At 54.3% G+C, this 20,312-nt stretch overlaps 8 protein-coding genes across 8 annotated transcripts in view; 4 read left to right on the top strand and 4 right to left on the bottom strand.

Moving 5' to 3' along the window:
• The window catches only part of GUITHDRAFT_137250 (hypothetical protein), a gene marked incomplete at both ends in the record, with an annotated part of 8,588 nt that extends 7,279 nt beyond the window's left edge, over positions 1–1,309 (top strand). Inside the window, 7 exons of the mRNA XM_005834805.1 lie at positions 86–248; positions 419–579; positions 691–724; positions 777–829; positions 885–926; positions 1,097–1,204; positions 1,250–1,309. Of these exons, the coding sequence (XP_005834862.1) occupies positions 86–248; positions 419–579; positions 691–724; positions 777–829; positions 885–926; positions 1,097–1,204; positions 1,250–1,309 (621 nt within the window). The remainder of the gene's footprint in view (positions 1–85; positions 249–418; positions 580–690; positions 725–776; positions 830–884; positions 927–1,096; positions 1,205–1,249) is intronic.
• A 3,744-nt stretch (positions 1,310–5,053) lies between these two features.
• GUITHDRAFT_42659 (hypothetical protein) lies at positions 5,054–6,087 on the top strand (the record flags this gene model as incomplete). Its single annotated transcript, XM_005834804.1, has 2 exons — positions 5,054–5,683; positions 5,941–6,087. Coding segments are annotated over 2 exons (777 nt in total), but the record flags the coding sequence as incomplete, so codon positions are not given.
• Positions 6,088–7,150: 1,063 nt separating this feature from the next.
• GUITHDRAFT_151994 (hypothetical protein) lies at positions 7,151–8,367 on the bottom strand (the record flags this gene model as incomplete). Its single annotated transcript, XM_005834803.1, has 9 exons — positions 7,151–7,310; positions 7,447–7,481; positions 7,526–7,576; positions 7,638–7,786; positions 7,836–7,900; positions 7,950–7,995; positions 8,054–8,141; positions 8,203–8,264; positions 8,312–8,367. Coding segments are annotated over 9 exons (620 nt in total), but the record flags the coding sequence as incomplete, so codon positions are not given.
• Positions 8,368–12,308: 3,941 nt separating this feature from the next.
• On the bottom strand, positions 12,309–13,796 carry GUITHDRAFT_106426 (hypothetical protein; the record flags this gene model as incomplete). Its single annotated transcript, XM_005834802.1, has 1 exon — positions 12,309–13,796. The coding sequence occupies one exon, from the start codon at positions 13,794–13,796 to the stop codon at positions 12,309–12,311; it is 1,488 nt and encodes a 495-aa protein (XP_005834859.1).
• Positions 13,797–14,763: 967 nt separating this feature from the next.
• On the top strand, positions 14,764–16,017 carry GUITHDRAFT_162612 (hypothetical protein; the record flags this gene model as incomplete). The annotated part of the gene is made up of 4 exons (XM_005834801.1): positions 14,764–15,634; positions 15,694–15,769; positions 15,817–15,890; positions 15,940–16,017. The coding sequence occupies exons 1-4, from the start codon at positions 14,810–14,812 to the stop codon at positions 16,015–16,017; spliced, it is 1,053 nt and encodes a 350-aa protein (XP_005834858.1). The 5' UTR covers positions 14,764–14,809.
• A 282-nt stretch (positions 16,018–16,299) lies between these two features.
• GUITHDRAFT_137246 (hypothetical protein) lies at positions 16,300–17,322 on the bottom strand (the record flags this gene model as incomplete). The annotated part of the gene is made up of 3 exons (XM_005834800.1): positions 16,300–16,486; positions 16,555–16,796; positions 16,846–17,322. 3 exons carry the CDS (start codon positions 17,320–17,322, stop codon positions 16,300–16,302), a joined length of 906 nt encoding a protein of 301 aa, XP_005834857.1.
• A 180-nt stretch (positions 17,323–17,502) lies between these two features.
• GUITHDRAFT_137245 (hypothetical protein) lies at positions 17,503–19,068 on the top strand (the record flags this gene model as incomplete). Its single annotated transcript, XM_005834799.1, has 10 exons — positions 17,503–17,584; positions 17,921–17,942; positions 17,983–18,034; positions 18,092–18,145; positions 18,250–18,326; positions 18,378–18,462; positions 18,509–18,649; positions 18,693–18,749; positions 18,792–18,893; positions 18,967–19,068. 10 exons carry the CDS (start codon positions 17,503–17,505, stop codon positions 19,066–19,068), a joined length of 774 nt encoding a protein of 257 aa, XP_005834856.1.
• Positions 19,069–19,645: 577 nt separating this feature from the next.
• Positions 19,646–20,312, bottom strand: part of GUITHDRAFT_137244 (hypothetical protein) — a gene marked incomplete at both ends in the record, with an annotated part of 27,042 nt that continues 26,375 nt past the window's right edge. The window contains one exon of the mRNA XM_005834798.1: positions 19,646–20,104. Within this exon, the coding sequence (XP_005834855.1) occupies positions 19,646–20,104 (459 nt within the window). The remainder of the gene's footprint in view (positions 20,105–20,312) is intronic.

The raw sequence follows: 20,312 nt of genomic DNA, 5'->3' as shown, positions 1-20,312 counted from the left end.
CCTCCCTCCCTCCCTCCCTCCCTCCCTCCCTCCCTCCCTCCCTCCCTCCTCCCTCTATTTTTTACATGTTCATGATTATTGCCAGGTTGGCGTCCGGCAAGTCGCGCAGGATTCGGGCTTATATGAGATCATCTTCTATCCTTTCTCAGCTGACAACGGCACCATGGAAGTCTGGGTCAACAACAACTGGCGCCGAGTCTTTCCCATCGCTCCCATCCCCGTCTTCGGCGTTTCACGCTCGAATCAAGGTTTTCCTGCTCCATCCTCTCTTTCAGCCTCTCTCGCTCCTCCTCTCCTCCAACCTCTTTGCTCCCCTCCTCCAGTCTCTCTCCTCCCTCCTCCTCGCCTTCTCCCCATCCTCGTCGTCGCCCTTGAAGGATATCCCGCATGTCTTCCACGCTGATGCTTTCATCGACAGACTCGATCAGAATGATCATTTTCGCTCCCATCGCCTGCTTCGCCTTCGGGCTCATCATGGCCGTCGTCATGAACAGAATTCAAAATTTCTTCAAGAAGAAGCGAATGAGCGAGAACGGCGAGGAGGAGGAAGAGGGCAGTAGTTCACAAGACAACAAGAGGGTACTTCTTTAACCCGACACTCCTTTTCTCTCCTGCTTCTGCTCATCCACCACCACCACCACCACGATACCCCGTTCCTCTTCTCCATTCTCTACTTACTCATCGCGACAGGAATCTATCAACGAGCAGGAGCCGTTGGTATCAGGTTCGAACTCTCTGTGACCGTCAATGGACGTTACCCTTGACAGCCTCGCAAGGTCCCGACCCCAAGGCAAAGTCCAACGGAGAGCAGCGCGAGTTGCAGCCCGAGGTCTCTTGCCATTTGATCTCCCGACTTGCAATGTGAACCAATCCTGTTGTCTCAGAGAATACTGGAAAGATTGATGCAGCAGAACTTTCTAAATGCGGTAAGGAGGACACTACTCCTACTCCTACTCCTACTCCTACTGTCCTTCTCCTCCTTTCCCTGCTCTCTGTTCTGTTCTCTTTGCCTCCTCTCACAGTGACTTCGATGACTCTACATTTCAGGACGACGAGAGCTTGCTCAAGAACATGCTAACGGACGACGACCCTCAAGGCTCGCACGATGAAACCGTCACAATCCCTTCCCTTTGACTCTTGCGCAGTCATCGGAGCCCTCGACGTCTACTTTGAGAGCGAGCATGACGAGGAGCAGAAGGAGGCAGTGAGTTCTTCTCATCCTCCTCTCCCGCCAGCTCATGCTGTCCAGGTCCTCGCGCACACGCTGAAGAAGATCCTTGCAGCCAGGGAGTCACGGCTTGTCAAGTGACCTGCCGACCAGGCCTCTGCTCAGTCATCAGGCCGATACATCGATACATCGATCACAGACTTGTACTCTCTCAACAAAAGTCACCCGGCTGGGTACAAACTTTTAGTCATATCAGTCAATAAGTAAAAAAATCTGGGGAGAGTTTTAGATAAGGTTGAAAGCCTCTTATAATGGAACAGCCTCATCACCACCCCTACCCTTCCGTCCTCCTCTCCGTGTACCACCCCTGTATCCCTATGCGCCACGACACTACCAAGTGCTGCACCGATCCCCAACCCCCTACCCCCTTGCTCGTAGGCCTCCTACGTGCCCCCTATCTTTTGACCACCCCTCGCTCATCTGCGCACCACCCTTTGTGGATGGCTTCGAAGGAGGGGTACTGGTGCAGTCTAGGGAAGGCCATTCGCACTGGTGCAGGCGTTGTAGTGAGGGACGTGACGAAGAGAGGAAGTCAACCCCTACCCCCCTAGCCCCTGAACCCCATCCATCATCACCCCCACCCTACAAAATGTTGCACCCCAACGCTCGGACTACCCTAGTTTGGAACCCACATCACCCCACCCCTCTGGGATGACGCACCTGGGGTGGTCAGACAGGGTTCTGAGTTTCCCCGACAAGGCAACAAGTGGGAAAGATCCTCACGCTCCTGCTGCCCTCGCAGCCTTGCGATTCTCTCCCCCCCCCCTTCTCCGCAAGCCCCCGCTCCTCTCCTCACCACTTCGCCGCATCTCCTTACTCTCCTTTCATCCTCCAATATTCTTCAGCATCGATTCTGATTCGGACAGAGAAAATCGAGATCCATTGCCCTTCTCCACCAGCGAGCAGGCAAAGCTAACCAATCAACACCTCTCCTGTCGCTGCTGGTGCAGCAGGGCTATCTGTTAGATGCGCAGCAAGAATAGCAAGAATGTCGTTCTGCCTGGGAAAGCGTCAGGTGTCAGCACCGCAAGGAACGCAGGCCTTGTCTTGGCAGTGATCTGTGGGATGCTTCTGCGAGATCTCCTGATAAGCTGCATGCATTCTTGTTTTCCAAACAGCCCTTCGCTCGATCAGCAACAAGATCCGACAATGATCGGGCAGGGTAGCGCAAACGTGGGAGAGGAGTTTCGGCTTGTTCTGTCGACCTCGTCCCTGCTGAACATCTCTACCTACGTGCACAACCTCTCATTGACATCGAATGGACTGAACGTCATGAAATGGAAAAAAGTGATTTCCAGGCTGACAGTGGAGGACATCTTGCTGCTCTCGAGCATGAAGAAAGGAGTCTCCAGGCTAGCAGGAGCAGCCCCGGACCCACGAAACGCTTCTAGCAAGATGCAGAACAGCTCCTCGTCCTACAACCTCAGCACCGCAGACAGACGAGCCTCGAGCTCTGCTCTGCTCGCAGGTCAAGCGCTGCAGTCTAACACCACGGGGACCTTCAAGGCTGCTGCAGCATCCGAGGTGGTCCGGCGGAGGATAAGCCTGAGCCCTCTCCTCACCAAGAGCTTTCAAAGGCCGTCCGTGGGCGGAGGCAAGTCAGGTGGGCCGGTGTTTGTGTTTTGGGCAGGAGTAGAAGGCACTGGACATCATCTCATCGATCAGCTGGGCAAGAATCACCCTCATGTCCGCACTGACCACGAAGCCGTGCATATGACGTGTCTGCTCTGGAACGAGCAGGGTCAGAACGGTCTCTTCAACGTGAGGTGGCATGGAAGCCCAAGGACGGCGAGCTCTGCGATCGCTGAGATTGTCAGACGCTCTCGGCGTAGGCAGCATTCTCCTTCCTTCTACTTCCTGAGCGGACTAGAGCATAGCTCCAGCTGCTCTACGGGAATGCTCTCATACCCCAACTACGCAGGCCCAAGCGAAAGAACGCCGGACGTGGCCAAGCTTGTCAAGGCGATGCGGCGATCGGAGGCTAACTTCAAGGTGGTCGTCTTGATCCGAGACGCGCTGAGCATCATCTGCTCTTGCTCGATCAAGCGCAACTTCAGGCCCTGGAACGAACAAGCTCAGAGGCTTCGGGCGGCAGCCTTGGACCTGGTCGCTCAGCTTCGACACCTCGACGCGAGCGAGTACATATGCTTGGACTACAATGGGATCGCCGGAGGGTCTTCGGTGGAGACCTTGGACAACTTCCTCTACGACGGGAGAGCTCCAGACACAAGCATAGGGAAGAAGATGAAACAAATCTTCAACAAGCCGAGGTACCAGCCTGCAGCAACGTGCTCTGACTATCAGTGTGGTCGGAAATTTGGCTGGAATTATCAGATATCAGAAGGAGAGTGCATGTCAGCGTCAGAGCTACAGGATGCGATGGAGGTACTGCGGCAAACATGTCCCAATCACATTCCAGCAGACATGGTGTCGTTCCCGAGCACAGCGTGAGTGAGCACAGAGTATGCAGTTGATATGTTGGTATGTGAATGAAGTAGATTGATGACTCTCAACTGATCGATTTCGCCATCCGATGATCGCCTCGTTACTGCGGTGGCCTCAGTTTCGGTCGGGCTCAGGGCCCCGGGCCGGGCCCGGGCCGGACACTGAGAATTGAAGATGTTTGTCGACAGGAGTGTCGGGGAGGCCATGCCGGCGGGAGGGCGGCTGCAAGTGCTTTGCCTGCATGGCAGCCAGCAGTGCGGGGAGATCTTCTCTCAGAGGCTTTCTCCTCTTACTGCCAGATGTCAGAGCTTCGCCGACTTCCACTTCCTCGATGGGCCTGTTGAGCTGCCTCTATCCGAGGGGCAGATGGTCCCGATGCGATGCTGGTGGAACGGAGGGGGTCGGAAGGAGAGGGGAGGGGGGGGAGCAGCTCATAGGGAGGTGGAGGATGCCTTCCAAGGGACGAGGTTCGACGGCATCGTTGGGTTTTCCCAGGGAGCTGCTCTGGCGGCAGAGATTGCAGCAAAGGCTGCTGGACTGCCGATGGGCCATCCGTTGAGAAGTTTGCGGTTCATCATGGTTTCTGGAGGATACGCCACGAGCGCGGTGGAGGAGGCAGGTCTTGCAGGAGAGCTGAAGGTGCCGTCGCTTCACATAATGGGTACGGAGGACGAGGCTGTCACGGTGGAGGAGAGCCAACGACTGTCGTCCTTGTTCAAGGGAGCGGAGAGCCATTGTCACAACCACAGTCACATCTTCCCTTGCAAGGCCGCGGATCTTGACGTGTATGAGGCTTTCTTGCGCAGACAGATGCAGCCCGAGGAGGAGAGCGACGCTCCTTGCTTCGCAGCCTCAGCATGCCAACAGGATGAGCTTGAAGCGGTAGCCGCCATTTTCGGCGATGACGTCTTGGAGTCCTGCCTAGAGCCCCCGATGGTTCATGTCCGCCTGTCCGAGGTGGATGCTCTTGTCAGTGTCAAGATCCTCCTCCCCAAGGACTATCCAGACGAGGCTATTCCCAAGGTAGAGGTGAAGGGGTTGAAGCAGGTGGACCCAGCCATGTTCGACCGCATTCGGGGGGAGTGCGAGGGCAGCAAGGGGAACCCGATGATCTTTGACGTCATCAACGTCGTCAAGGAATGGATGTTCAACCATCCTCCTGAGGTGTCTGCAGCACCTGACAGCGGAGAGCGAGCTGAACAAGCTGCAACTGACTCCAGCAACCTCGAAGGGCTGGCTGGACTGCTGATTAGTGGCCAGGAGGACGCCGGGGACGACGAGGGTCTTGTGGAGGAGGCGAGCGAGGACGCAGCCAAGTACGATCATCTCCACAGGTTGAGCGATGAGCATCATAATCAGGTTGAGGGGAAGGGAGGGCAGTGGAACTTCGTGGTAGGTCTGGTCGGCAAGCCGTCAGCGGGCAAGTCAACACTCTTCAACGCCCTTGTCAACCCAGTCAGGCCCGAGGACGATGCGAGGATGGAGTCTTTCCCCTTCACGACGATCCTTCCCAACACAGGTCAGGGCTACTTCACTGTCCCCTGCCCCTCCCCTGCCAAGGATGTAGAGGGCACGATGACGCCTGCCCATGGCTTCGCTGGAAACGGCGAGCGGCTATTGCCGATCCAGGTGATCGATGTGGCTGGTCTTGTGCCTGGGGCATACCAGGGCAGAGGGCACGGGAACGCGTTCCTCAACGACCTGTGTGGAGCAGACGTGCTGATCCATGTGGTGGACGCGTCGGGAGGGACTGACAAAGGCGGCAACCCGACGGAAGCTTCTTTCTCCGGGCTCGGGAGAAGAGAGGAGAAGGCAAAGGAGGAGCAGGATGTCTACAGACCGAGTGATGACGTGGCATGGGTACGAAACGAGATCCATCGCTGGATCTACAACAACATACAAGCAAAGTGGGCCTCCGTCGTCCGGCTCGGCGTCGATCGACTGGTCGAGCTGCTCAGCGGTTACCATGCGTCTCGCGCGGTAGCCGCAGCAGCTCTGAAGAGGATGGGAGTTGATCTGAAGACAATATCGTCGGAGGAAGTGAGTTTCATGATTCTTGAAATCTTTTTCTTGCCACCTCTCCACCAGCCCCTTGTTTTCTCCTCTTTTCGTTCTTCTATGCTCCCAAAATCTTTTCGTTACCTCTACATTCCTCATCTCCTCTCTCCTCTCTCCTCTCCTCGGACGTCTCTGCCCTTCTCCTTTTGTCTTCGTCTCTTTTTTTTTTTCCTTCTTCTTCCTTGGCTCTGCTGATACTTCCCCTTAAGCTCCGCCTTTGGATGCCCATCGACCTTCACCGGCTCGTCGCTCACTTCCTCCGGGTCAGGTTCCCCATCCTCCTCGCCCTCAACAAGTGCGACCACCCGGACTCGGAGGGGCACGTGCAGGAGCTGCTGCGAAGGTACGACAAGGAGCCGCATGCTCGAGTCAGCGCTCTCGCCGAGCTCAGACTTTCTCGGTGGCGACGGGAGGGGAGGGTCGACTACAGTCCTGGCTCCCGCCATGTCCACGTCATCAGTCCTTTATCCACCTTCGGGGAGGAGCTGCGGTGGGTGCAGGACGTTATGGCGAATCTGGGAGGGTCTACGGGAGTGCTTGAGCTCGTCAACGCTGCCGTTCACCTTCGCCCTCCCCTCCTCGTGTTCCCTGTGGCTGACCTGGAGACCTGTCGGTGTGAGGGACCCGTACAGGTGCCTCCACCTCCACCTCCTCCTCGCTCCTCGCTCCTCGCTCCTCGCTCCTCCTCTCTTCTCCCCCTCCTCTCTCCTCGCTCTTCCGCGCTCCTCCTCCTCCTCCTCACTACTTCTCCTCACTCCTTCTTTTTCTCCTTCACTTTCTCCTCCTCGATCCTCCTTGCTCCTTCTCCTCGCCCATCCTCAAGCTCGTTGCAGCGGCAAGAAAGTCTCGGGGTCGCAGGAAGCTGGTTCTCGACTTGTGCAGCAGGCTCAGATCACATTCTGCGCGACGTAATCGTGATGAAGCCGGGTGAGGGGAAGGAGGAGCGACCGACCGACCGGGCTGATCCCTCCATGGCAGGGAGCTCGGTACAGGACGTGTATGAGACGATGAAACGGCCGCCATGGCAGGTGAGGAGGAGGGAGGAGGGAATGGTGAAGTTGAGCTCCTCCTCTCAGATGATATCCGGAGATTTCATCCGGGCGGAGTGCAGGATAGACCAGGAGCAGGTGACGAGAGAGGACAGGAAGGAAGAGGACGAGAAAGGGGGGAGGGGAGACAGGAGGAGGGGAACAGGAGGAGGAGGACGGGGGAGAGGAAATAGAGGGACGAGGAGGAGGATCTTTGAAGCAGGAAGGCGAGCAGGAGAAAGAGGAGGAGGAGGGAAAAGGGAATGAGGAGGAGGAGGGTAGCAAGTGTTGACAACAAGCGGTTCAGAGGAAGCTGATGAAGAAGACGGACGTCGTGAACGAGGGGACGTGCGTACTCAAGGTGGAGGGAGCGAGGGAGGGAGACAGTAACCATCTTACACTTGTTTCCATGGCAGATCATGACGAACAAGAGGAGCTGCTGGCAGAGGAAGTAAGGGTGACTTGATCCTGTGCTGTTTGACTTCAGAACGTCGTCGTGATGGGATTGGGGAACTTGTCCACTGCGATGTCCAGCTCCAGGACGAGATTGTCTGCAGACAGAGAGGAAGAAGAGTCATTCTGTAAAGAAACGTCTTCTCCTCTCTCCTCTCTCCTCTCTCCTCTCTCCTCTCCTCTCCTCTCCTCTCCGCTCCTCTCCACTCCTCTCCTCTCGATTTCTCATCTCACCGAATCGCGCGAACTGCAAATTCTTGAATCGAAACCTGAAAATGCGATGAATGACAATATCTGAAAACCGCTCGCTCACCTTGCGCCGTCCAAGTTGATCTCGAGGTTTGAAAACCAAACCTTGAGCTTTCTGCGTCCGCATGTCAATCAGACAAGCATCTGTCAAGCATGATTATTCAAGAAGCACTCACTGGCACAGATCGATCGTTGATACTGTTGCTGATGTAGTGGCTGCTTTTGCTGTTGCTGTTGCTGTTGCTGTTGCTGCTGTTGCTGTGGATGTTGTTGTAGAGTATGACGCTGTCGCAGTCGTCATGGTCTTTGTTGTTGACGTCAAATCCTTCCAGATAAAGTTCAGACCAGGAGGTATAACAAATCTTCTCACAGACATTCTCTATTCCAACAATGAGCTCTCCTGCACCATCCTTGGACAAGTAAAGGTCGAACTGCTGTCCTGAGGTACAACAAGTCAATCATCAAACTCCCCTCGCCCATCGCACAACCCTTGTATGTTCCGCTGAAGGTAGCCTTTCCCCCTTTAGTATCCACCTGCCCGTGGCAAGCAACATCATCTCAAGGAACCTTCACCTCTCATTCAGCTACTCGCCTTGCCGACGCGTCTGAAGACGAACTGATCGTCGTCCCCGAGCCTTGCTGACGCGACAAGGGGATGGCAGAGAAAGTTTCCCCAGTCCCTGCTCATCGCTCAATCATCTCCTTCCTCCACTTCCAGCTCCCTCCCTTCCCCCATCCTACCTGCTGTCAAAGTACACCACAGCTGATCCTCGGGCCGTCTTGAGCATTCGTATCTCTCTATTCTGCTCACCTGCCGTCAAAAGCAGCCAACCATCACGTCAGGCGTCACCTGCACCAGCCCCATCAAGTCCACCGCTGCATCTCCCACAGCCACGTCGATCATCCTGCACGTCAGACTGAGGGGGGACTCCCATGCTCTCCCGGACACCTGGTGATCTTGACGGACCCTCGCCCTCCACACACACGACCTCACCTGAACTGCGTCCACCTTGCCGGACAGGATCCTCCTGCGAAGGAGAAGTCAAGGAGGAGACAGCAGCAAGATGTTGTCTTCTCACCCCGGCGAGCTCGTCACATGTACCTCTACCCTCCCATAGGACTTCATCTTCAGCTTCAACCCCAGCTGAGCTCAAGAAACCCACGTCACGTGTCAACAGGGAGCTCAGTCAGCTCGCACCTCTGCTGCCTTGCTCAGAATATCCTGCGGGTTGGTAAAGGAGCTGACGGCATACTGATGAGAAGCTCATCAGAAAGATGCCGGGGAGTTGGGGGTCAGGCAAGAGGTACCAAGTTGGTAACGACGTTCCCCGATAGCCGTCTTCTCCTCCCCTCGCTCCCCAGCCTCCATCCCTTCCTCCATCCCTCGCTGACCGTCTCTATCCTCGCCTCCTGTCTCCCTGTTGACGACAAGGACCGCACAGCCGACATGAAGCCCCCGACCTCTCCCACCATGAGAGCGGCAAGCAGCCAGCGAGCAAGGACCATGGAAGAGAGTGTGTAGGGGAGGGCAGTAATGGGTCTTTATGTGTAGAGCCCTTACAAGCCAGTCTGCCTTACCCGCCCTCGCCTGAGGCGGGCAGGCAAAAGTCGTCTGACGGTCCCGGTCCGATCTACTCGTACTCGATGAGCAACTCCACCAGGTCTGCCAGCTGAGGTGAGAAGAGACTTGAAACGCTTGGACACGCCACGCACCTCCCGGCTTGAAGAGGATCCTGAACGCCGCAGGGTCGACAGCCTCCTTGCTGGAGGAAACGTTCAAACCTTCTCCGACGGCAGAAAGCGAATGTTTAAGACCTTGACTGCTCCAGCTCCTTCAATAAATTTCGTCGAGCACGCTGGACGCTCTTCACGGCAGAACTCATTTGCAATAAGGGCTGACAGACGCGTCTCACCTCATTAGTGATGGGCCAGTCGAGCTTGGCAACCGCAAACGTCCGCAACGAGTCGCCTTCATAAACTTCATCACGAACTCTGATAGAAAAGGAGAAGCTGTCAGGTCCTAGGGTCGTCGAGAGGCTCTTATGGTAACCTCGTCAAAGAGAACTCTCCTGTCTCGAACTGATCAAACGCGACTGCCCATCTGTGTACATCGCGTCAAATGACCATCCAAGAAAAGTGTAGCAGAACCCTTCAGTAGGGCGGGAGACTGTCATTGTGAAAGTATTCTGATTCTGTGCAACAATCTCATCAGCTCAATTCAAACCACAATCATTCAACTACCAGAGCAGATGTCGACTTCCATGCGATGCTTCCCTCCTCGTCTACATCAGGGTCCTCCTCCCACAAGAGGGGCTTAGGCCATGCCCAGGGGCAATCCTTCAGTCAGTCAGACCAAACTCCATTGCATCGCAAAGCAACCTTGATAGAATAAATTGTTGAATTTTTTGCAGGCATGTCGCTGCAAACCTTGGCTGGTAAACAATCAGCCGCAAGGAATCAGAGAGGTTGAGAATACGAGCGAGTTCAAGCCATTCTTCTGCCGTTCGTGGTGGCTACACAAGTCCATCAACACGCTGGTAAACACAAGATCAAATTCACATCAAGAGGGACCCAGAGCTCGTTAAGTCGAAATATTGGTATTGTGTTGCTGTTACAGGTTGTGCGGACGATCTTGCTCTCAGGTCAGATCCCATGAACTCCATCCGAACAGAGTCTGAACGAACCTCCTCAAGTGGCTTCAGTCCATCTGCTCTCATGGCATTGAGCACACCCTCGTACTTCCTCTGCGCCTCCGCTGAGTTTGCCTCTCCCTTCCTGTTGCCTTCAGGATCAGGTTTACTCGCGACAGAGTTCGAGGACCATTCTGCAACAGCACAGACTTTTGTGAACCCTTCGTCTGGAGTAGAGAAACCCACGAGGATTCCTGGTCATTGAAAACATCAAAATCAGGGGCAGAGCAAAGGAGTGATCTTGGATTACTTGAAAACAGATGGTCATCGATAAATATCGGTTGTCCTGTCCAGCGAGTCAGATCGCGATATCAGCATCAATCTTACCAGGGTATTCAGTGGCCCACTGTGCTGCAATACTAATCGCCTGGAAGAAATTTCATGCAGGGTCTTAAATCCTCTGTAACTCACGTCCATCTTTGGATCTATATTCGCTTCCAATTTCACTCCTGGCCTGCTCATTCGATCAGGAGACAATTTTCAACACCTTCAAGACATCACTCTGCAGCAAATCCAAACGTTCTCTTCATTTTTGCCGTGACTGTCTCATTTCTTCCAGCTAGGTAGACCTCGTGTTCACCTGTCCGGACTGCAGTGAACTCCAACGATTGTGTGCAAGAAAACTACCTTCGGGTTGGTATTTCTCAACAGCGGATTTCTTGAGCCGTTGAATGGCCCCAAGGATTCTTTCACCCTTCCTTTTCAGTTTCAGAAGCTGCTTTTGTTTCTCCTATTCACGAGGGACGAACGCTTACTCATGAATCTCTACGTGTAGTGCTTTACCTTGAGAGGTCTGATTTTGACTTCCAGCGGTAAGATTTGGCTCCGAAAGATTTCATTCTCTGTCTCTTCATACTTGAGCTTCATCTTTTATCTCATGATCAGCGACTTGGATGAAAGCAGCCTTGTATAGACCTCTTCTAACTGAGCTTCCTTTGGAAGCAACTCGCTCTCCAATTCTTCCAGAGGCCCCCACGCAATCTCTTGTACCTGGCGTTCACGTACTCTGTAGAAGATCTGGACAGCATCAATCACGGGAGCAGATGGAGGTGCTTGTGACTACCTCTGACTGATCTGCAGCTCGAAGAATCTTGCTGCATCCTCCGATGCGCCATGGCAATTGCCTGAACCGTCACTGAATGATCGCAATCCAACTGCAAAGAAGACTCTACCTGTTCTCGGATTTCGCTGTACACACAACAAAGGGTCTCCTGGTAAATGGAAAGTTAAATCATTCGAGTTCAACCGACGCGCAACACGCCTTCTGCTCGAAACGCATGTTGATGGGAGGATCCTAAACGGAAAGAGAAAGTTCAGCAAAGGGCGATCAAAGATCGAGATGGGATAAGAGATACTTGTGCGTTGTCGCTGAGAGACATCCCTGCAACAAGCTTCAAACAGCGAAAGGGATGAGTGCTGATCTCACCTGAGATCCCAGGGAGGGGCTGGACTGAAACCCCATGAACCCATGAGAGGTCCTCCTTTCGGCATCTTGACAAAATCTCGCCCCCCAACAAGTCGAGTACGCCATCGAGTGCAAGATCACACAAAGAATGCTCCAATTTACATGTCTCTGCCACCTCATCTGCACAGAAAATCTCTCAGAGGAAGAGACCTTGAGATCCGATCAAGTTATTGATCTCACATTAAACTTTCTGGATTGAATCATGACAATCCTCTACCCGAGCAAGAAACGTTCTCACTCAGATCACAACCCATGCAACATGGCTGCCTGCGTCCTTTCTACCCTTCCCCGCCCTCACGACTCCTGACTCCTGTCTGTTTTCTTCGCTTCTCTTGCTCCCATGCCCTGAGTCCTGCCGGCCGCAATTCATTATTGGACCTCATCCCCTCTTCAATCACAACTTTACTCATCTCCGAGTCACTGAGCCTAACTTAGTAAGTTGACACCCTGCCCCGGCCCGGGGCCCGGTCTACTCGGAGAGGCCCGGGAGCTGGGGCCGGGTGATTGGAGTTGGAGCTACGATTACTGTGCTCGTCTGTTTCTCCTCGCACTTCAATCACGGCGTGTTGCTGTTAAAGGGATCAACCGTTGAACTAGTCAATCAAAGGTCAAACAAAGTACTACTGATATAAACTTGAAGCTAAGTGATAGTAGTTTGACTCCGAGTGATGACTGCAATGCCTCCGACTCACTCACGCTGTGCTCGGGAACGACACCATGTCTGCTGGAATGTGATTGGGACACGTTTGCCGCAGTACCTCCATCGCATCGTGTAGCTCTGACGCTGACATGCACTCTCCTTCTGATATCTGATACCTTTGTCTTCCAAACGCATGATCACACTGATAGTCAGAGCACGTTGCTGCAGGCTGGTACCTCGGCTTGTTGAAGATTTGTTTCATCTTCTTCCCTATGCTTGTGTCTGGAGCTCTCCCGTCGTACAGGAAGTTGTCCAAGGTCTCCACCGAAGACCCTCCGGCGATCCCATTGTAGTCCAAGCATATGTACTCGCTCGCGTCGAGGTGTCGAAGCTGAGCGACCAGGTCCAAGGCTGCCGCCCGAAGCCTCTGAGCTTGTTCGTTCCAGGGCCTGAAGTTGCGCTTGATCGAGCAAGAGCAGATGATGCTCAGCGCGTCTCGGATCAAGACGACCACCTTGAAGTTAGCCTCCGATCGCCGCATCGCCTTGACAAGCTTGGCCACGTCCGGCGTTCTTTCGCTTGGGCCTGCGTAGTTGGGGTATGAGAGCATTCCCGTAGAGCAGCTGGAGCTATGCTCTAGTCCGCTCAGGAAGTAGAAGGAAGGAGACTGCTGCCTACGCCGAGAGCGTCTGACAATCTCAGCGATCGCAGAGCTCGCCGTCCTTGGGCTTCCATGCCACCTCACGTTGAAGAGACCGTTCTGACCCTGCTCGTTCCAGAGCAGACACGTCATCTGCACGGCTTCTTGGTCAGTGCGGACATGAGGGTGATTCTTGCCCAGCTGATCGATGAGATGATGTCCAGTGCCTTCTACTCCTGCCCAAAACACAAATACCGGCCCACCTGACTTGCCTCCGCCCACTGACGGCCTTTGAAAGCTCTTGGTGAGGAGAGGGCTCAGGCTTATCCTCCGCCGGACCACCTCGGATGCTGCAGCAGCCTTGAAGGTCCCCGTGGTGTTAGACTGCAGCGCTTGACCTGCGAGCAGAGCAGAGCTCGAGGCTCGTCTGTCTGCGGTGCTGAGGTTGTAGGACGAGGAGCTGTTCTGCATCTTGCTAGAAGCGTTTCGTGGGTCCGGGGTTGCTCCTGCTAGCCTGGAGACTCCTTTCTTCATGCTCGAGAGCAGCAAGATGTCCTCCACTGTCAGCCTAGTGAATAGTTTTTTCAGTCTTGTGACGTTCAGTCCATTCGATGTCAATGAGAGGTTGTGCACGTAGGTAGAGATGTTCAGCAGGGACGAGGTCGACAGAACAAGCCGAAACTCCTCTCCCACGTTTGCGCTACCCTGCCCGATCATTGTCGGATCTTGTTGCTGATCGAGCGAAGGGCTGTTTGGAAAACAAGAATGCATGCAGCTTATCAGGAGATCTCGCAGAAGCATCCCACAGATCACTGCCAAGACAAGGCCTGCGTTCCTTGCGGTGCTGACACCTGACGCTTTCCCAGGCAGAACGACATTCTTGCTATTCTTGCTGCACATCTACCGATGATTGGCCTGATTCTGAAAGGGACCGTGCAATCGCTTTCAAGAATACTTTCTAGGTAGGATTGCTCTCGCAAAATGAAGAATCTTTTAACCAACGTACGCAATGGAAGGCCGAGCAGGAGAACTTGCTACGAGCTAAGTGAAGTAGTCGTCGAAGCTGGAGGAGCAAGATGGGAAGCCAGGAGGAGCAGGAGGAGCAGGAGAACTCGATGGATCCCCTCCCGTTGTCGGGGAAACATAAACATTCGTACCCCCACCCTCTTCCTATCGGGAGAGCCCTATCAAGTACCCCTACCCTTAGTTACATCTCCTGCCAGAAACAGGGGTGGAAATGATAAGGTATATGTCTTCTAAGGGGGGGTACCTGGTTCTTTTTCCCCCGGTCTCTCACGTCCCTCAATACTACACCTGTACCCCATCCCTCCCCCTCCCCTGACGAGCCTCTGCCTTGAGGGGTCCCTCGTTACTACCGTACCGTTCGGTTTGCTAAAGTCACGGCCCGAGCGATTGTCCGATCCTCGTACTGATTTTTGACTTACTAATTTGAGTAAATTGGTCACCGTAAGGCATGCCAGCCTGGGTACTAGATGCCGACCGTAGTATGGCCGGGTACAATGCAGGCCGATAGGAAATGGCATAGGGGGGCCTCAGGGGTCGGGGCACCGTGCCGCGGTGATGTACCACATTTTAACTCAACCTCTGGTACCCGGTCCGGTCCGATCCATCCCTGCAGCATGACTCAGTGAATCATTCAAGAGCTGAGCTCAGCAGTCACTGAGTGTCGGGGCCGGGCCATCCGGCCCGAACGGGCCCCGGGGTTGTGGTGGAGACGAGGGCCAGGTTTGGAGGTGAAGGGGCACGAAAAACGATGGCATTGCTGGTCAGCTTTCATTGAAGAGAGGAGAGAGAAAGAGAGGAGAGAGAGAAAGAGAGGAGAGTAGGAGGGAGAGAGAGAATTCAGTGTCAGAGCTACGGAACATAGGAGGAACAGCCTTCTAGACAACACGATGCGAATCTCAACCAGCAGCATGCTGGCAGCAACTGTTGCCTTGCTCCTTCTCCTCATGGTGGGTCTTACCTCAAACATGAAGACTGAAGGCCAGCGAGAAGCATTGCTATCCTCTCAGGCTGGCAACAATGATCCCTCTGACCAGCAAGAACAAGCAACCTTCTTCCAAGCTCTTGGGGGAATGGGTGAACTCAATTCAGAGGAAGGAGTGCAATCCCACTCGGCGAGTCGCAAGGTGCGGGCAGCTGAGAAGTTCAAGGAGTTGGAAAGTCAGTCTCTTCTAAACAGAGCTCAGGAGGAAGATCAGCAAGCCAACGAACTCGTGCTGCATGCCAAGTCTTTGGCACAGATGATTTTGAGAAAGCAGGCCATGGTTAAGATCAGAAAGTGGATTGCAGCAAAGCAGAAAGCAGAGTTGAAAAAGTCACTGCAACGAACGGCCACCAAAGAAACGAAGAAAATTCAGATTGAGCATGCTACTAGTGTTGGCAAGGCCAGACGGAGTCATGCAGAACACAAAAAGGCGATCACAACCAGACTTGAACAGCATTTCAAGCCTCCCACAGTAGAGAAAGCAAGAGCCAAGACCACGATGGTCGATGCTGTTCATGCGCATCACGCTCGAGAACAGCAGCTGAGCAGAGATTTTTCTCTTCCCATCCCTGACTACAAAAAAGAGTACAAGCAATGGGAATTCTCGAAGCTCAGGAGATATGCGAGGGAGCATGACATGTTCACGCGAAGTGACTTCTGCAACTCTGATTCAGTGATCCGATCTGTGTCAAGGACCCAGTTGAAACAGTTTTTCGGCAAGAGCTGGCAGGTATCAAATCTTTCTGCAATCAGAAACAGTTTGGAACCCCTCTGACTTTACACTGTCAGAGTGTACCATACGACCTCCATTCCCTGGCTGCGATCACGACGTGTCTGAAGCAACTGGGTTTGGAAGCATCAAAGGGTATTGAATTGCATTGGGGTTGTGCTTTTGGGAGTGACTTTGAACAGATGGCGAGTTTGCTCATGGCTCTCTCCGTGGGAAGTCCTCAACGATTGTCGATTGTGCGAATGGCAATGAAAAGGTGAAGTTTTGTATCATAAAGATGTAAATAATCTAACTGATAATCACAGGCATGCTCAAAGCTCGCTTCTGATCCCCAGGCCATGTCTGAGATGAAAAAGCTTCTACCCTCGGTTCATCACAAATAGAGCCGATTCCAATGAAATTTTTGGAACAATCTTGTCACAATGTGGTATTGCTTCTCGAAACTTCTTGTGGAATCTGTCTTGATGAAGCCAAAACGCCCGATGATTCAACGATTCAATATGAAGCGTTGACCCCCCCCCTCCCCCTCCCCCTTTTCAAGAAAATCCGAAGGCACATTGATTCTGCGAGTGGCCTCCGAGGAGATCAAAACAACACCTTCTCTCCTACCCTGTCCTCCTGATGAGCCCTCGGAGTCATCATCACAGCCTTCAGGCCAATCCTGCTCATTCACAGAAGATAAAGACCGTCTGCTCGTTGAAAGCTCGCAGCCAGTCGCCTCCGTATGGTCCCACATTGACCGTAACCAGCATCTTGCACAGAGCGAGCTGCTCTCTCTCAGGGAGCTCGAGAAACGAGTCGAAAACGGGCCCCGTGAAAGCAGGCCATGAACCGTTCTTCAGGGAGAGAAGCCTGGTTGGAAAATGTCAGATGTCGATGTTGAGGATTATGGAAGGAGACGAGGGAAGGATCGCCATAACCTGTTGAAGAACCTGAAACGCGGGTTCGAAATTGCACAAAATGCGGTGATTCCGCTCAAAGACTCATCATGGTTGCGGTAGTCATACTTCATGTCTATGAAGCCTTCTATGAAGCTGACGTGCAGGAAAGCCAAGAACAAGATCTTGCTTTCGCCAGCTTTCATCGACTGCAGGTGCTGCATCTGGCTCCTGAAAGTGTCCTCATACGTAGTTCCTTTGATTGCTTTCTGGGCAGGGCAGAGCTATCAGCACATGAAGCACTAGGAATGCATCAAGATATCACAGGCTTACCTTCCAATGCGAGATAATGATTCTTGAATTGGTATGGATGTGGTGGATGAAACTATCCTCGCAGCCCTGATGACCTTGCTGGACAGGGACACACCTCACTGGTGGACTCTTGCAGATGAGGTTCTGCGGGAGGCAACCTGAGGGCATGGCTGGGAGCAGGAAGTCAAGCGCATCATTGCTCTTGTGCGCGCATGGGCCATGGCTGTGAGCGGAGGGATGGCTCAGTTTGCTGCCATGGCTGCTCCTCTCCTCTGCGACATCACCAAGACTCTCAAGGAAGGCGCTGAGGGGCAACGGAGAGAGCAACAGCTCCAGCGCATCGCACCGCATTTCACTTTGCGCGCAAATTCCGTGCATTTCGATGCAAGGAAATTCGAAGTGTAAATTCAGTAGGTTGAGCCGGCCTCCCCGGGGACTGAGTCTCGGGAGTCCCCGGCTGCGCCGGCGGGCCGGGCCGCGCCCGGCGGCGCCGGGCATCCTTCAACGGTGATAACCGGCCACTGGTATTGTCCTCGTACTGATTTTTAACTTAACTTTGAGTAAGTGAAGGTATCAGTTAAGTTTGGGCCCGGGGGGACAGGCTGATTTTTAACTTGTAACTTAACTTTCACCGAGTCAAAAAAGGGCTCGATAGTCTTGCTCGACCAGGATCCGATCATGTCCCGGGCCCTGGTCCGGGCCTGCCGCCCGCCGGCGCGGGCCTCAGCCGCCAGGCTGGCCTCCCGGACCGGGACTGACAGTGAGTCCGCCGGGCCCGGCGCGCCTTGAACTTGGCAACCAATAATTTTATTGCTGACTGTAAAAGTGCAACGGTCTGTAACGACTGGCAGTTAAGAAAGCGATGGCGAGGGGAGTAACCAATGATGAACTTAGGAGAGCGAAGTAGGGGGAGGGGAGGCAGGGTGGAGAGGTAGCGATCTCAGTCGTCATGGCAACTTAATAGTCCCTGTGGTCTTCCTCTTCTCCCTCCCTCCCCCCCTCCCTCCCTCCCTCCCTCCCTCCCTCCCTCCCTCCCTCTCCACCCCCCCCTCCTCTTTTCCATGTCTTGCCTCTGACATCGTCACCCGACTTGCAGGAGCTGATCATGCCGGGTCGAAGTGAGTCAGACTTGCGGTGGTGTGTGTTGGTGGATGGCAGCTCTGTGAGTGGCAAGGCCTTCGATTCTCTGTGCTACTTCATCAACGGCCAGGTTTGTCTTCCTTGGCTGCAGTTTCATTCTTGTATCCAACGATTCTTGGAACTCTAGAACACCGAGGGGAGGACCAACGAGGTCGCCGTCATTCATGCGTATGACAAGATGGTGAGGACTCTTCCTTGACTTGCATGATCGATCTTTGTCATCAAGATCTTGCATCTTGCATCTTTGCCGTGAGTCCCCGTGCCATGATTCTTGTTCCAACACAGATGGATCTCGAGAAGCCGATACACCTTCAGTCGCCACGGATTCTTCAGCAGTATGAAACCAACCTCATCCGTGCAAGGTGCTGCTTGTGCTTGTTGTCGAGATGTCCTGCTGATCTTGTTGCTGTTAGGAGGAACTATGACCTGAAGGGACCGGGACGTCTCAAGTCTCAAACGTTCCCCCTCGAGTACAAGACCTCCGAAGAGCTTGTCAAGGTTGGTGGCGGGCACGACCTTGCAAGCTCGAGCTGATGTCGGGCAGGTTGCGAGTCTGGAATACGCAGAGTCTGTTGGGACGAGCGAGCATGCTCCTGCTGTAGTTGCCGTCATCTTGGATTGCATCGCAAAGAGCTTCCAAGCGGACTACGTCTTCATGGGATCGTTCGGAGTCGGAGGGAAGCGGGTGATAGCTGAAGGGTGTGTGGGAGGAGCTGACGAAGGTCCAGGTGGGAGAGATGGGGTCAGTCACTGACTACATGCTGCGTCTGTGTAATCACACCATGGTCCCTTCCTCCCTGCTGCTGCTGCTCTTGATGCTCGCCCAGGTGGTTGTGAAACACTGGCGGCCAGTTCCGAAGCAGGGGGAAGGAGCCACGTTTCTGGTCTGCTTGGATGGAAGCCCTGCTGCAAACGAAGGGCTCGAGAAGGTGGGAGGAGGGGGAGGGGGAGGGGGAGGAGGAGGAGGAGGAGGGGCGATGGGGGAGGCCTGACAAGTTGCAGGTGATCTTCCTTGCGAGAGATGGCGACAAGCTTGTCTGTGTGACGGTGAGCAGGCACAAGGTGAAGACATCTGGCGGGTATGGGAGGGGAGTTGAGGTGTAGAACCAGGGTCCCAATGACGTCGCAATCATCGAGAAAGCTCAGCAGTTCATTCAGACAAGCGCCATGGCTACCAAGAAGAAACTCTCCTCACAGGTCATATGGCTTCAGCAGGTGCACTCTCTTCGCTCCCCCTACCCGCTTGTTTCAGTTCCCCCTCCTCGTCTCCTCTCTCTGTCCTCCCCTCCTCCTGCACCTTGCCTGAGTGATGGATCTCAGGTGGACGGGGAGGGAACGGCAGCAGAGCATCTGATCAGAGCATCGGAGAGGTTCGAGGCCGACTTTTTGGTGCTCGTTGCTCAGCTGCTCTCCTTCCATCTCACCTTGAAACAGGTCTTCGGGTCCATCAACACTGCACACGGCGCGAAGAATCGCGAGTCCTTGATCGACCTGGGCTCGACGGCCCTCTACTGCAGGTAGAGGAGGAAGCGACTTGATGATGGAGAGGAGGGAAAGGAGGGGGAGGGGAATGGAGGGAAAACTTTGTGCTGAATGCCCCGCAGTCGCAACTCAAAGTGCCATGCGATCATCGTGAAGCCTCCGTTCCCGCAGCAGACATCGTGACCTTTTAATGAATGGCTTATATGACACTAGAGTTGGTGGAGTTGGTCCAAGTCGAGTTGGTATAGTTGAGGAGAGGAAGGAGGGAGGAGGGATGGACTGTTCTTCCCGCAGGCGCGATCACGTACAAGATCGAGCTTGTCCGATTCTCGTCCTCCACAAACGCCTCGTACTCCTCCCACCCACTAGCTCTGCAGACTCTGAAGCCGTTGCTCGCTGCTGCTCCTTGCCCTGGGGAGGAGAAGACCCTGTCGATAGCGCCAACAGCGTACACGCAGTCGTCAGCTGTGACCATGCTTGTCACGTAGCCGTTGATGCCAAGCCCGACAGCAGCCCAGGGGTTGGCGTACTGGGAGTAGTCCTGGAGGAGGGAGAGGCGGGCAAAGCCGTTGACGCTCAACCCGTCGATTGCCTTCATCGCCCCGCCTGCGAACAAGTCGGAGCCCCACGTCACGAGAGCGAACACGTCTCCTTCCACCTGCAGCAGCTCGTCAGGGTAGTGGAAGATGATGGGGAACGAGGGAGAGGGAGAGGGAGAGGGAGAGGGAGAGGGAGAGGGAGAGGGAGAGGGAGAGGGAGAGGGAGAGGGAGAGGGGAGAGGGAGAGGGAGAGGGAGAGGGAGAGGGAGAGGGAGAGGGAGATGGAGAGTTTTTTTGTTTTTTTTTACGGATAGGGGGGTGTTGTGT

The sequence above is a fragment of the Guillardia theta genome (genome assembly GCF_000315625.1).
Source record: "Guillardia theta CCMP2712 unplaced genomic scaffold GUITHscaffold_24, whole genome shotgun sequence".
Taxonomy (NCBI): Eukaryota; class Cryptophyceae; order Pyrenomonadales; family Geminigeraceae; genus Guillardia; species Guillardia theta.
The sequence above is the reverse complement of the archived record's forward strand: the minus strand, read 5'-3'. Positions and strand labels throughout refer to the sequence as shown.